The sequence below is a fragment of the Saccopteryx bilineata genome, chromosome 7 (assembly GCF_036850765.1).
Source record: "Saccopteryx bilineata isolate mSacBil1 chromosome 7, mSacBil1_pri_phased_curated, whole genome shotgun sequence".
Lineage (NCBI taxonomy): Eukaryota > Metazoa > Chordata > Mammalia > Chiroptera > Emballonuridae > Saccopteryx > Saccopteryx bilineata.
In genome coordinates, this window is record NC_089496.1 from 61,325,267 (window position 1) to 61,339,869 (window position 14,603).

Here is a 14,603-nt window from a genome sequence, read left to right on the forward strand (position 1 = left end):
ATTTTGAAATAGGCCAGAGCACTCTGTTCTTGACAAAGCCTGTCCTCAAGAGAGCTGTCACAACACAGCTTATCCTACTGGGGTCTTTTCAGAGCGTGGCTATCCTCGGTGAAAGGAAATACTCGATGCCAGCCCTCTCTAGCCATCCTGTCCCCCAAACACCTGAGGAACACCTTGGGAAGGTCACAGTCCAGGGACACAGAGTCACTAAAAGACGTGAGAACTGCCCGGCCCGTGGTGGCACTGCGGAGACAGCATGGAGCTGGACTGCTGAGGTCGCCAGTTCAAAGCCCCAGGCTTGCCTGGTCAAGGCACATAGGAGAAGCGACTACTACCAGTTGTTGCTTCCTGCTCCTCCTCGCCAGTTTCTTAAATGAAAAAAAAAACAAACAAACTTGAACATGATGCACTTGCTGGGTAAAAGGAACAGAGGTAAATAGGCCGTCAGAGTGACATTTTGGGTTTATCTGTGTGGGACCTGAGATTGTTTTACCATTGGCTGGAGCTACAGCTGTCAGAGGATAACTCAGTTCATGGAAGAGGTCCGTTTCTGTATGGTGGGTGTGATGATGAGTTTTGCAATGTTATCAAGAACTTTTTAATGAAACCCAACTCCTCCATCCAACAGCTGTACGGGGGCTCAGGCTTCCATGAACAGCTCCAGGACCGTCGTGCAGAGACCGCCTGTCTGGGGAGGTGAGGTCGCGGGGCAGCATCCTCTCGGGACCTGGAGGGCGCCACGCAGCCCCTAGTGTGTGCAGGTCCCCTCAGTGAACCTCTTCTATTTCAGCAGAGAGCCTCGCAGCGGGGCGGCTACGGGAGGGGCTGTTCCCAGACAGGGTCGTCCACAGACGGGGGACTGAGACGGCGTCTGAGGCCAAATGGCACCTTATGTCAAGGTGGCCTTCACAGGGTTCATATTGATTGTAGCTATTTTCCATTTCTGGAACTTCCCAGGCACATAAATATACATTCTTCAGACAGCTGAATCGAAGACAAGCGTTGGGAAAGACAGCAGTAAAACTCTATCCAGGAAACTTCTGTGACCGGGAGGAATGTAAAGTGCTTTGAACAGATTTTTTTTTTTTTACAGAGACAGAGAGTCAGAGAGAGGGATAGACAGGAACAGACAGACAGGAACGGAGAGATGAGAAGCATCAATCATTAGTTTCTCATTGTGCATTGCGACACCTTAGTTGTTCATTGATTGCTTTCTCATATGTGCTTTGACCGCGGGCCTTCAGCAGACCGAGTAACCCCTTGCTGGAGCCAGAGACCTTGGGTCCAAGCTGGTGAGCTTTGCTCAAACCAGATGAGCCCGTGCTCAAGCTGGCAGCCTCGGGGTCTAGAACCTGGGTCCTCTGCATCCCTGTCCAACGTTCTATCCACTGCGCCACTGCCTGGTCAGGCTTTTTAACAGGTTTTTAATAATAACAATTACATTTTCAAAAATGATATAATTCCCATCTGAAGGTACCAATACCATAAATCTATGGCTTACAATAGAAAATATAAGTGTCAACAGCCTATGTACACAGTTGCAACATCAACACAATATTGTACACAGAACCCTGTCTACTACCCAATCAGCTTCAGAGGAGGCTCTTACAAACCCACTGTGTGGACAGCAAGCCAACAGTTCTAAAAAAAACCAAAATAAAGTGACTCCTACTTCTCCACCGCTCGTGGTGGGGATGGACGTGTATGGAGATGAAGTCCAAAGTCTTTATCATGTGGAGAAGTCTAGCTTTGTTCCATGCCGGCCATGAGGGACAGTGCGAGCGACTCCACTGCAGGAAGAACACAGTACAATTAAAAAAAAACAGGTTTAAAAAAAAAACAAAAAAAAAACAAAACAGGTTTAAATACTGAAAATGTCTGAGTAAGGCTTTAATCAATTCAAAAGTGAAAAGTCAAGACATTTTCTATTTCTAATTAAGATAGGAATTGCCCTGGCCAGGTAGCTCGGTGGGTTAGAGCATCAGCCCAATACCACAAAGGTTTTGGACCAATGGTCAGGGCACATACAGGAATCAACCAATGCAGGCGTAAATAAATGGAACAACAAATCAATATCTTTCTCTCTCCCTTCTTCTCTCTTAAAAAACGAATCTGGAGAGAGAAGATGGCAGCGGAGTAGGCGGATGCACAGACACCCAGCTCTCAACACCAAACTGGAATACAAATCAATTTAGAAAAAATCAGCATGAAAAACCAACACTGAACTGCAAGAACAGCTCTCAAAAACCAAGGAGCAAAGAGGAAGCCACAATAATCCTGCATTCCTGGATACAGTTTCAAGGAAGCCCCCTGCTGAGATCAGTTAACAAGACTATCACCTGTTAAGAAAACAAACAAATCAAGACTTCAAAGCTGCCCAAATCCGAAAGTGGATTACAAATAATAGCTGATACCAACCCACGAAGACCTAAAAATAACACAACTGAAAACTGGAGGCAGACAACACCAAGCCTAGACTCAATCAACTCTACAAATAAAAAAAAAAAAGAAGAAGATGAGAAAACAAAGGAGTGCAATCCAAATGAAACCACAAGAGACACTTTCGAGAGATGAACTGAGTGATATGGAAATAATCAAACTTCCAGATGCGGAGTTCAAAATAATGATTGTAAGGATGCTTAGGGATCTTAGAACAACAATGGAGGGGGAGTTTGAAAACCTAAATAAAGAAATAGCAAGTATAAAAAAGAATCAGTTGGAGACGACAAATACAATATCAGAAATAAAGAGCACAATGGAAGGAATTAAAAACAGGATAGATAGAGCAGAGGATCGAATCAGCGAGTTAGAAGACAACTGGAATGAAGGCATGAAAGCAGAGAAGAAAAGAGAAAAAAGACTCAAAAAGTCAGAGGAAACTCTTAGAGAGCTCTGTGACAACATGAAGAGAAATAACATCCGCATCATAGGGGTTCCTGAAGAAGAAGAAAAAGAACAAGGGATAGAGACTTTGTTCAATCATATCATAGCTGAAAACTTCCCTAAATTAATGCAAGAGAAACTCTCACAAATCCAAGAAGCACAGAGGACTCCATTAAAGAGAAACCCAAAGAAACCTACACCAAGACACATCATAATTAAAATACCAAAGCTAAGTGATAAAGAGAAAATATTAAAAGCTGCAAGAGAAAAAAAAGTTATCACCTACAAAGGAGCCCCCATAAGGATGACATCTGACTTCTCAACAGAAACACTTGAGGCCAGAAGGGAATGGCAAGAAATATTCAAAGTAATGCAGAACAAGAACCTACAACCAAGACTACTTTATCCAGCAAGGCTATCGTTTAAAATTGAAGGAGAAATAAAAAGCTTCCCAGACAAAAAACAACTCAAGGAATTCATTACAACCAAACCAATGCTGCAGGAAATATTAAGGGGCCTGGTGTAAACAGATAAAGTGGGAAAAGAATACAGAAAAAAAAAAAGAAAAAGGAATACACCTTTAAAGAAGAAAATGGCAATAAACAACTACATATCAATAATAACCTTAAATGTAAATGGATTAAATGATCCAATCAAAAGACATAGGGTAGCTGCATGGATAAGAAAACAGGACCCATACATATGTTGTCTACAAGAGACACACCTTAGAACAAAAGACACACACAGATTGAAGGTAAAAGGATGGAAAAAAATGTTTCATGCAAACGGAAATGAAAAAAAAGCTGGGGTAGCAATACTTATATCAGACAAATTGGACTTTAAAACAAAGGATATAGTAAGAGATAAAGAAGGCCACTACATAATGATAAAGGGAGTAATCCAACAGGAAGATATAACTATTATAAATATCTATGCACCTAATATAGGAGCACCCAAATATATAAAACAGACTTTGATGGATTTAAAGGGCGAGATCAACAGCAATACTATAATAGTAGGGGATTTCAATACCCCACTAACATCACTAGATAGATCCTCAAGAAAGAAAATTAACAAAGAAACAGCAGACTTATTGGAAACACTAGATCAACTCGATTTAATAGATATCTTCAGAACCTTTCACCCTAAAGCAGCAGAATATACATTCTTTTCAAGTGCTCATGGTACATTCTCTAGGATAGACCACATGTTAGGGCACAAAAGTGCTCTCAACAAATTTAAGAAGACTGAAATCATATCAAGCACTTTCTCCGATCACAACGGCATGAAACTAGAAATGAATCACAGCAGAAAAGCTCAAAAATTCTCAAACACATGGAAACTAAATAGCAGGGTGTTAAATAATGAATGGATTAAGAATGAGATCAAAGAAGAAATAAAGAAATTCCTAGAAACGAATGACAATGAGCATACAACAACTCAAAATTTATGGGACACAGCGAAAGCAGTGCTGAGAGGGAAGTTCATAGCACTACAGGCACACTTTCAGAAGCTAGAAAAAGCTCAAATAAACAATTTAACCCTGCATCTAAAAGAATTAGAAAAAGAACAGCAAGTAAAGCCCAAATGTAGTAGAAGGAAGGAAATAATAAAGATCAGAGCAGAAATAAATGACATAGAGGCTAAAGAAACAATACAGAAGATCAATGAAACTAGGAGCTGGTTCTTTGAAAAGGTAAACAAGATTGATGCACCTTTAAGTAGACTCACCAAGAAAAAGAGAGAGAGGACTCAAATAAATAAAATTAGAAATGAGAGAGGAGAAATAACAACTGACACAACAGAAATACAAAATATTGTAAGAAAATACTATGAAGAACTGTATGCCAAAAAACTAGACAACCTAGATGAAATGGACAAATTCCTTGAAACGTACAATCTTCCAAAAATCAATCTGGAAGAATCAGAAAACTTAAACAGACCAATTACACCAAAGGAGATCGAAACAGTTATCAAAAAACTCCCAACAAAGAAAAGTCCGGGGCCCGATGGCTTCACAACGGAATTCTACTAAATATTCAAAGAAGAACTAACTCCTATCCTTCTGAAACTATTTCAAAAAATTCAAGAGGAAGGAAGACTTCCAAACTCCTTTTATGAGGCGAGCATAATTCTGATTCCAAAACCAGGCAAAGACCACACAAAGAAAGAAAATTATAGGCCAATATCTCTGATGAATATAGATGCTAAAATCCTCAACAAAATATTAGCAAACCGGATCCAACAATATATGGAAAAAATCATACACCATGATCAAGTGGGATTTATTATGGGGAGGCAAGGCTGGTACAATATTCGTAAATCAATCAATGTGATTCATCACATAAACAAAAAGAAGGAGAAAAACCATATGATAATTTCAATAGATGCAGAAAAAGCATTTGATAAAATCCAGCACCCATTCATGATCAAAACTCTCAGCAAAGTGGGAATACAGGGAACATACCTCAACATGATAAAAGCCATCTATGAGAAACCCACAGCCAACATCATACTCAATGGGCAAAAATTAAAAGCAATACCCTTAAGATCAGGAACAAGGCAGGGGTGCCCCCTTTCACCACTCTTATTTAACATAGTCCTGGAAGTCCTAGCCACAGCAATCAGACAAGAAGAAGAAATAAAAGGCATTCAAGTTGGAAAAGAAGAAGTAAAACTATCATTATTTGCAGATGATATGATATTGTATATAGAAAACCCTAAAGTCTCAGTCAAAAAACTACTGGACCTGATAAATAAATTCAGCAAAGTGGCAGGATATAAAATCAATACTCAGAAATCAGAAGCATTTTTATACACCAACAATGAACAGTCAGAAAGAGAAATTAAGGAAACAATCCCCTTCACAATTACAACCAAAAAAATAAAGTACCTAGGAGTAAACTTAACCAAGGAGACTAAAGACTTGTACTCGGAAAATTACAAAACATTGATAAAAGAAATCAAGGAAGATACTAACAAGTGGAAGCATATACCATGCTCATGGTTAGGAAGAATAAACATCATTAAAATGTCTATATTACCCAAAGCAATTTATAAATTCAATGCAATACCAATTAAAATACCAATGACATACTTCAAAGATATAGAACACATATTCCAAAAATTTATATGGAACCAAAAAAGGACACGAATAGCCTCAGCAATCTTAAAAAAGAAGAATAAAGTGGGAGGTATCACACTTCCTGATATCAAGTTATACTACAAGGCCATTGTACTCAAAACAGCCTGGTACTGGCATAAGAACAGGCATACAGATCAATGGAATAGAACAGAGAACCCAGAAATAAACCCACAGTTCTATGGACAACTGATATTTGACAAAGGAGGTAAGGAAATACAATGGAGTAAAGACAGCCTCTTTAACAAATGGTGTTGGGAAAATTGGACAGCTACCTGCAAAAAAATGAAACTAGATCACCAGCTTACACCACTCACAAAAATAAACTCAAAATGGATAAAAGACTTGAATGTAGGCCATGAAACCATAAGCATCTTAGAAGAAAACATAGGCAGTAAGCTCTCCGACATCTCTCGGAGCAATATATTTGCTGATTTATCTCCACGGGGAAGTGAAATAAAAGACAGGATAAACAAATGGGACTATATCAAACTAAAAAGCTTTTGCACAGCTAAAGACAACAAGAACAGAATAAAAAGACAAACTACACAATGGGAGAACATATTTGACAATACGTCTGATAAGGGGTTAATAACCAAAATTTATAAAGAACTTGTAAAACTCAACACCAGGAAGACAAACAACCCAATCCAAAAATGGGCAAAAGAGATGAATAGACACTTCTCCAAAGAGGACATACAGATGGCCAATAGGCATATGAAAAAATGCTCAACATCACTAATCATTAGAGAAATGCAAATTAAAACCACAATGAGATATCACCTTACACCAGTCAGAATGGCGCTTATCAACAAAACAACACAGAATAAGTGCTGGCGAGGATGTGGAGAAAAGGGGACCCTCCTGCACTGCTGGTGGGAATGCAGACTGGTGCAGCCACTGTGGAAAACAGTATGGAGATTCCTCAAAAAACTGAAAATCGAACCGCCTTTTGACCCAGCTATCCCACTTTTAGGAATATACCCCAAGGACACCATAGAATGGCTCGAAAAGGAGAAATGCACCCTCATGTTTGTGGCAGCATTGTTCACAATAGCGAAGATCTGGAAACAGCCCAAGTGTCCGTCAGAGGACGAGTGGATTAAAAAACTTTGGTACATATATACTATGGAATACTACTCAGCCATAAGAAATGATGACATCGGATCATTTACAATAGCATGGATGGACCTTGATAACATTATACGGAGTGAAATAAGTAAATCAGAAAAAAAACTGAGATGAATCCATACATAGAAGGGACATAAAAATGAGACTCAGAGACATGAACAAGAATGTGATGGCAACAGGGGCGGGGGGGTTGGGGGAGGGGGGAGGGGGTGAAGAAGGAGAGAGGGGTTAGGGGAGGGGAGGGGCACAAAGAAAACCAGATAGAAGGTGACAGAAGACAATTTAACTTTGCGGGAGGGGTATACAGCACAATCAAATGTCAAAATAATCTAGAGATATTTTCTCTCAACATATGTACCCTGATTTATCAATGTCACTGCATTAAATTTAATAAAAAAATATTAATATTAAATTGCAAAAAAAAAGAAAAAAAAGAAAGTGAATTAAACAATTAAAGGTGACCTTTTTGGAGACACTTAAAAAAAAAACAAACAAAAAAAAAACGAATCTGTAAATAAAAATTTAAAAAAAAATGTTTCCTATTCCTTTTTTTTTAAGTGAGAGAAGGGGAGACAGTGAGTCAGACTCCTGCATGCACCCCCAACTGGGAACCACCCAGCAACCCTTGTCTGTGGCTGATGCTCACAACTGAACTATTTTTAATGCCTGATGCTAATGCGCTGGGACCAACTGAGCAATCCTCATCCCCCCAGGGGCCAATGCTGGAGCCACTGGCTGTGAGAGGAGAAAAGAAAGAGAATGGGGAGGAAGAGGGGTAGAGAAGCATCTGGTCACTTCTCCTGTGTGCCCTGACTGGGGATCGAACCTGGACATCCACACACTCCTCTATCCACTAAGCCAACCAGCCAGGGCCTGTTTAGCTATTCTTAACAAGTAGATCACAATGTGAATATGCAGAAACTGGAAAGAGATTAATACTGCATACTTTCCCAAAGAAAGCTGTGCTAAGAGTTATGACTTAGTCCTTTGTTTCTGCCGATTCAACAGCTCTCTCCCCCCAATTCAGCCTATAGATTTCTGCCTGCCGCATGGTATTTGTCAGGAAGCCTTGGGAGTTCTAAAGTTGCTAAAAATAAAAATAAAAAAAAATCCCCACCCATCTTTGGAAAAATAGTGACAAAGGTTACACATGACAGAAAAGTCTGCTGGTGTTCGTAATAGTCAGAAACCCACTCGTGTAACAATCACTATAACAGAAAACAAAACCTTCGGTCTCCCTGTGTTATATCGGATAGTCCTTCACCACACAGTCATTCAGAAAAAAACAACAACAACCAATTCTGCCACCTTCATCCAAGAACGCAGAAAAGCGGAAGACCTCAGCACAGGTACTCACAGTGGGGGAAGGACCCTCTGCAGACGGCTTTGTTCAAAATAGTGACAAGAAACATGTGGCAGTTTTTGAAGTCAGACTCCATTTTCTCTATAGATTCCATCCTAGAAAAGAAACAAAGTTTATTTTTTCTTTTTTTTCTTTTTTTGAGTCAGAGAGAGATTAGATAGGGACAGACAGGCAGGAACAGAGAGAGATGAGAAGCATCAATCATCAGTTTTTCGTTGCAACACCTTAGTTGTTCATTGACTGCTTTCCCATATGTGCCTTGACCATGGGCCTTCGGCAGACCAAGTAACTTGCTTGAGTGAGCGACCTTGGGTCCAAGCTGGTGAGCTTTGCTCAAACCAGATGAGCCCGCGCTCAAGCTGGTAACCTCGGGGTCTCAAACCTGGGTCCTCCGCATCCCAGTCCGATGCTCTATCCACTGCGCCACTGCCTGGTCAGGCAGCACTTGCCTTTCTAAACACCATACAAGTCAAATACACAGTTATTTTTCTCGAGTTTATCTGAAATACAACTTTACTGTAATCTAGGCTGATCTCTGGAATTTGCTTTAAAATAACCCAGTGCCTGCCTGACCTGTGGTGGCGCAGTGGATAAAGCGTCTGCTGAAGGCCCACGGTCAAGGCACACATGAGAAAGCAATCAATGAACAACTAAGGCAGTGGTAGTCAACCTGGTCCCTACCGCCCACTAGTGGGCGTTCCAGCTTTCATGGTGGGCGGTAGCGGAGCAACCAAAGTATAAATAAAAAGATAGATTTAACTATAGTAAGTTGTTTGATAAGGATTTATTCTTACGGACAACTGATATTTGACAAAGGAGGTAAGAACATACAATGGAGTAAAGACAACCTCTTCAACAAACGGTGTTGGGAAAATTGGACAGCTACCTTCCAAAAAATGAAACTAGACCACCAACTTACACCATTCACAAAATAAACTCAAAATAGATAAAAGACTTAAATGTAAGCCGTAAAACCATAAGCATCTTAGAAGAAAACATAGGCAGTAAGCTCTCTGACATCTCTCGCAGCAATATATTTGCTGATTTGTCTCCACAGGCAAGTGAAATAAAAGACAGGATAAACAAATGGGACTTTATCAAACTAAAAAGCTTCTGCACAGCTAAAGACAATAAGAACAGAATAAAAAGGCAAACTACACAATGGGAGAATATACTTGACAATACATCTGATAAGGGGTTAATAACCAAAATTTATAAAGAACTTGTAAAACTCAATACCAGGAAGACAAACAATCCAATCAAAAAATGGGCAAAAGAAATGAATAGACACTTCTCAAAAGAGGACATACAGATGGCCAATAGGCAGATGAAAAAATGCTCAACATCACTAATCATTAGAGAAATGCAAATTAAAACCACAATGAGATATCACCTCACACCAGTCAGAATGGCGCTCATCAACAAAACAACACAGAATAAGTGCTGGCGAGGATGTGGAGAAAAGGGAACCCTCCTGCACTGCTGGTGGGAATGCAGACTGGTGCAGCCACTGTGGAAAACAGTATGAAGAGTCCTCAAAAAATTAAAAATCATGACTTTGAGTGAGGGGTATGCAGCATAATCAAAGGTCAAAATAATCTGGAGATGTTTTCTCAGAATATATGTACCCTGATTTATCAATGTCACTGCATTAAAATTAATAAAAATAAGATAAAAAAAATACACTAACTGAAATGAAGAATAATTTACAGGAAATCAACAGTAGAGTAGATAAAGCCAAAAATCAAATCAGCAATTTGAAATATAAGGAAATAAAAAATAGCCAATCAGAACCACAAATAGAAAAAAGGATTTAAAAAATATATATAATAATAGCGCAAGGAGCCTCTGGGACAACTTCAAGCATACCAACATTTGCATCATGGGAGTGCCAGGAGAAGAAAGGAGAACAAGAAACTGACAACCTATTGGAAAAAACAATGACAAAAAAAACTTCCTTACCTGGTGAAGCAAACAGACATAGAAGTCCAGGAAGCACAGAGAGTCCATAACAAGATAAAACCAAAGAGGCCCACACAAAGACATATCTTAATTTAAACACAAATGGTTAAAAACAGAGAATCTGAAAAGCAGCGAGAGAAAAGCAGTTAGTTACCTATTATGAAGCTCACATAAGACCGTCAGCTGATTTCTCAACAAAAACTTTGCAGGCTGGAAGGGATGGCAAGAAATATTCAAAGTGATGAAAAGCAAGAAACTACAACCGAGATCATTCTATCTAGCAAAACTATCATTTAGAATCAAAGGATATATACATAGATTTCCAGATAAGAAAAAGCTAAAGGAGTTCATCACCACCAAATGAGTATTATATGAAATGTTAAAGAACCTTCATAAAGAAAGAAGAAGGAGAAAAAGAAGAAGAGGAAGAAGAAAAAGATTCAAAAATATGAACAACAAAGTAGCAATAAATTCATATCTATCAACAATTGAATCTAAAAAACAAAATAAAAAAACCAACCAGAGCAGAGACTCAGATACAGAAAACATTCTGATGGTTGCCAAATGAAAAGGAGATTGGGGAAAATGGGTGAAAAGGTGAAGGGAGTAAGTACAAACTGATTGTTACAGAACAGTCACGGGGATATAAAGTACAGCACAGGGAATATAGTCAACAAAATTCTAAATAGCTAAAATAAAAATCACTGCAGTGTACACCTGAAACTAATATAATAATGTATTTCAACTGTGATTGAAAAATAAAAAATAATTAAAAAAATAAATAAATAAAATTAAATTAAAAATCAAACTGCCTTTTGACCCAGCTATCCTACTATTAGGAATATACCCCAAGAACATCATAGCACTGTTTGAAAAGAAGAAATGCACCCCCATATTTCATGGCAGCATTGTTCACAATAGCGAAGATCTGGAAACAGCCCAAGTGTCCATCACTGGACAAGTGGATTAAAAAGCTTTGGTACATATATACTATGGAATACTACTCAGCCATAAGAAATGATGACATCGGATCCTTTACAACAACATGGATGAACCTTGATAACATTATATGGAGCGAAATAAGTAAATCAGAAAAAACTAAGAACTATATGATTCCATACATAGGTGGGACATAAAAATGTGACTCAGAGACATGGACAAGAGTGTGGGGGTTATGGGGGGGGGGAGAGAGGGAGGGGGTTGAGGGAGGGGAGGGGCACAAAGAAAACCAGTTAGAAGGTGACGGAAGACAATTGGACTTTGGGTGATGGGAATGCAGCATAATCAAATATCAAAATAACCTAAAAAAAAAGAAATTTATTGAACAAATAGAAAAGATGTGCCCATCTGAGCAAGCAACTAGTGCCAGAAATGGATACATTTTGAAGGAGGCATGTACTGCTTAATATATGTTTTAAGAAATGCCTTCTTGGCCCTGGCCGGTTGGCTCAGTGGTAGAGCGTCGGCCTGGCGTACAAGGGGTCCCGGGTTTGATTCCCGGCCAGGGCACACAGGAGAAGCGCCCATCTGCTTCTCCACCCCTCCCCCTCTCCTTCCTCTCTGTCTCTCTCTTCCCCTCCCGCAGCCGAGGCTCCATTGGAGCAAAGATGGCCCGGGCGCTGGGGATGGCTCCTTGGCCTCTGCCCCAGGCACTAGAGTGGCTCTGGAAGCGACAGAGTGACGCCCCGGAGGGGCAGAGCATCACCCCCTGGTGGGCATGCCGGGTGGATCCTGGTCGGGTGCATGCGGGAGTCTGTCTAACTGTCTCTCCCCATTTCCAGCTTCGGAAAAATAAAAAAAAAAAAAAAAAAAAAAAGAAATGCCTCCTTGAATGATTTGTCATTATGTGAATATCATACAGTGCACTTAAACAAACGTAATTGTATAGCTAACTACACACTTAGGCTATATGGTATATCCTAGTGCTCCTAGGTTACAAGCCTGTGCAGCATGTTACTGTACTGAACCACACAAGGTTAAATCGAGCACCAGAGAATATGATGCAATCAAGAAGATGACACAAGAGGCTACTGCTGTGTAACATGGCATATGTTTTACAGCAAAAATTGTATATAAGTAAAAATAGGATACTCTAAAATAACAATAAACAGTATAGTAAGTACATAAACTAGTAACATAGTCACAAATTACCATGATCAGGAATTATGCATTGTATATATATAATTATATATACATACTATATTTTTATATGATTGCCAGTACAGTAGGTTTGTTTACACCAGGGGTCCCCAAATTTTTACACAGGGGGCCAGTTCACTGTCCCTCAGACCATTGGAGGGCCGGACTATAAAAAAAACTATGAACAAATCCCTATGCACACATCTTATTTTAAAGTAAAAAAACAAAACGGGAACAAATACAATATTTAAAATAAAGAACAAGTAAATCTAAATCAACAAACTGACCAGTATTTCAATGGGAACTATGCTTCTCTCACTGACCACCAATGAAAGAGGTGCCCCTCTGGAAGTGCAGCGGGGGCCGGATAAATGGCCTCAGGGGGCCACATGCGGCCCGCGGGCCATAGTTTGGGGACCCCTGGTTTACACCATCATCACAAATACATGAGTAATGTGTTGTACTATGAATTTAGATGGCTGTGATGTCCTTAGTGATAAAACTTTTCAGTTCTATTATAATCTTATGCTGTATGTGTTCTGTTGCAGACCAGGGCACTGCGATACACTGCATGGCTGTTGTTTTCTCTTTCAGATGACAGGGTGGCCACAGCCAGAGGGAAGGGGGTGAGTGGAGGTGGAGGCTCAGGGGGAAGGGAGGGACAATGGAGGCAGAAAAAGACTTCGCTTGGGTCTGGGGGAGTGCACCCCGCAGTGTGTAGACGGTGTTATATCGACTTGTACATTTGAAATCTGTATGGTTTGGCAAACTGTCATCATAATAAATAAAAAATAATTTTTTTAAGAAAAAAAAATTTACTCTGCCAAACTTAGTGAAAATCCGACCTAAAGTACTTGGTAAGTAATTATTCTTATATGCTTTAACTTGCTGTAACTCTACTTTATAAATTTTATAAAGTCAAGTTACTTCCCTACTTTATAAATCACCATGACTGCGGAACCGGTGGGCGGTTAGAAAATTTTACTACTAAGAGAGATACAAAAGTGGGCGGTAGGTATAAAAAGGTTGACTACCCCTGAACTATGGTGTCGCAACGAGAAACTGATAACCGATATTTCTCATCTCTCTCCGTTCTTGTCTTTCTGTCCCTATCTGTCCCTCTCTCTGACACTCACTGTCTCTGTAAAAAATAAATAAATAAATAAATAAATAAATGAAATAATCCAGCATGTGTGAGCCGGGGGTAGGGAGCAGTGAACACAGAATGGCACTGGTCGCCGCTGGCAACGGCTGAGGCAGTGACGGGCGCCCTGGGCTCTCCCACCATTTTCTCTCAGCTTCCGTGTAGGTTCTAAGCATCCGTAATAGAAAACTAACAGAACCTGCACTACCAAACAGGACTGTCGTGTAAGGATGTTGGTCTGCCCTCCTAATTTAAAAGACTTAGGATTCTTCTTATGATTTGACCGCTCCTAAAGAATCACATAACCCCTGAGGCTGTCTTCGTGCAGGTGTGCCCATTCTTCAGTTCTTTCCTAAAATATAAGTGGTATGTGATGTGTTGCCATATGTAAAAAAAAAACAAAAAATACCACAAAAACCCGCAGGCTGCAGCCAATGAAAACACCCCCAGTGCAGACGCCCCCATGAGCCGCATACTCACTGCCAAGCACCCTGGCCCGCCTGCCAGCCGTCAGCAAACATGAGAGCCAGGTTCAGCACCTTCATGATGGCTTCCTTCACGAAGCTGACCTGCGGATCAAAGCCACAGACAGAATGTGGACGCCAGGCCTATGTCTGGACACCAGCCCCCAAACTTAGAGGGTACGTGGCCCTAAACAGGGGACACTTGAAGCCGGTCACACATGCGACACCGGCAACAGCGGGGGATTTTGGCGCACTCCGACCCACAGAGCCACGACTGTTTCCGGGGACGGCCATGAAATTCACCAGGAAAAAATTCACCATGAAACAGGGCAAGTCATGCCCACGGCTCTAAGGGGACGAAATGCCACGTAGGCG

The 14,603-nt window shown here is 40.3% G+C and overlaps 1 protein-coding gene across 1 annotated transcript in view; it reads right to left on the reverse strand.

The window, feature by feature from the left end:
- Positions 1 to 1,404: 1,404 nt before the first annotated feature.
- Positions 1,405 to 14,603, reverse strand: part of TUBGCP5 (tubulin gamma complex component 5) — a 42,031-nt gene continuing 28,832 nt past the window's right edge. Inside the window, exons 21-23 of the mRNA XM_066238804.1 lie at positions 14,245 to 14,333; positions 8,514 to 8,614; positions 1,405 to 1,790 (exon numbers count right to left, since the gene is read on the reverse strand). Of these exons, the coding sequence (XP_066094901.1) occupies positions 1,744 to 1,790; positions 8,514 to 8,614; positions 14,245 to 14,333 (237 nt within the window). The 3' untranslated portion in view covers positions 1,405 to 1,743. The remainder of the gene's footprint in view (positions 1,791 to 8,513; positions 8,615 to 14,244; positions 14,334 to 14,603) is intronic.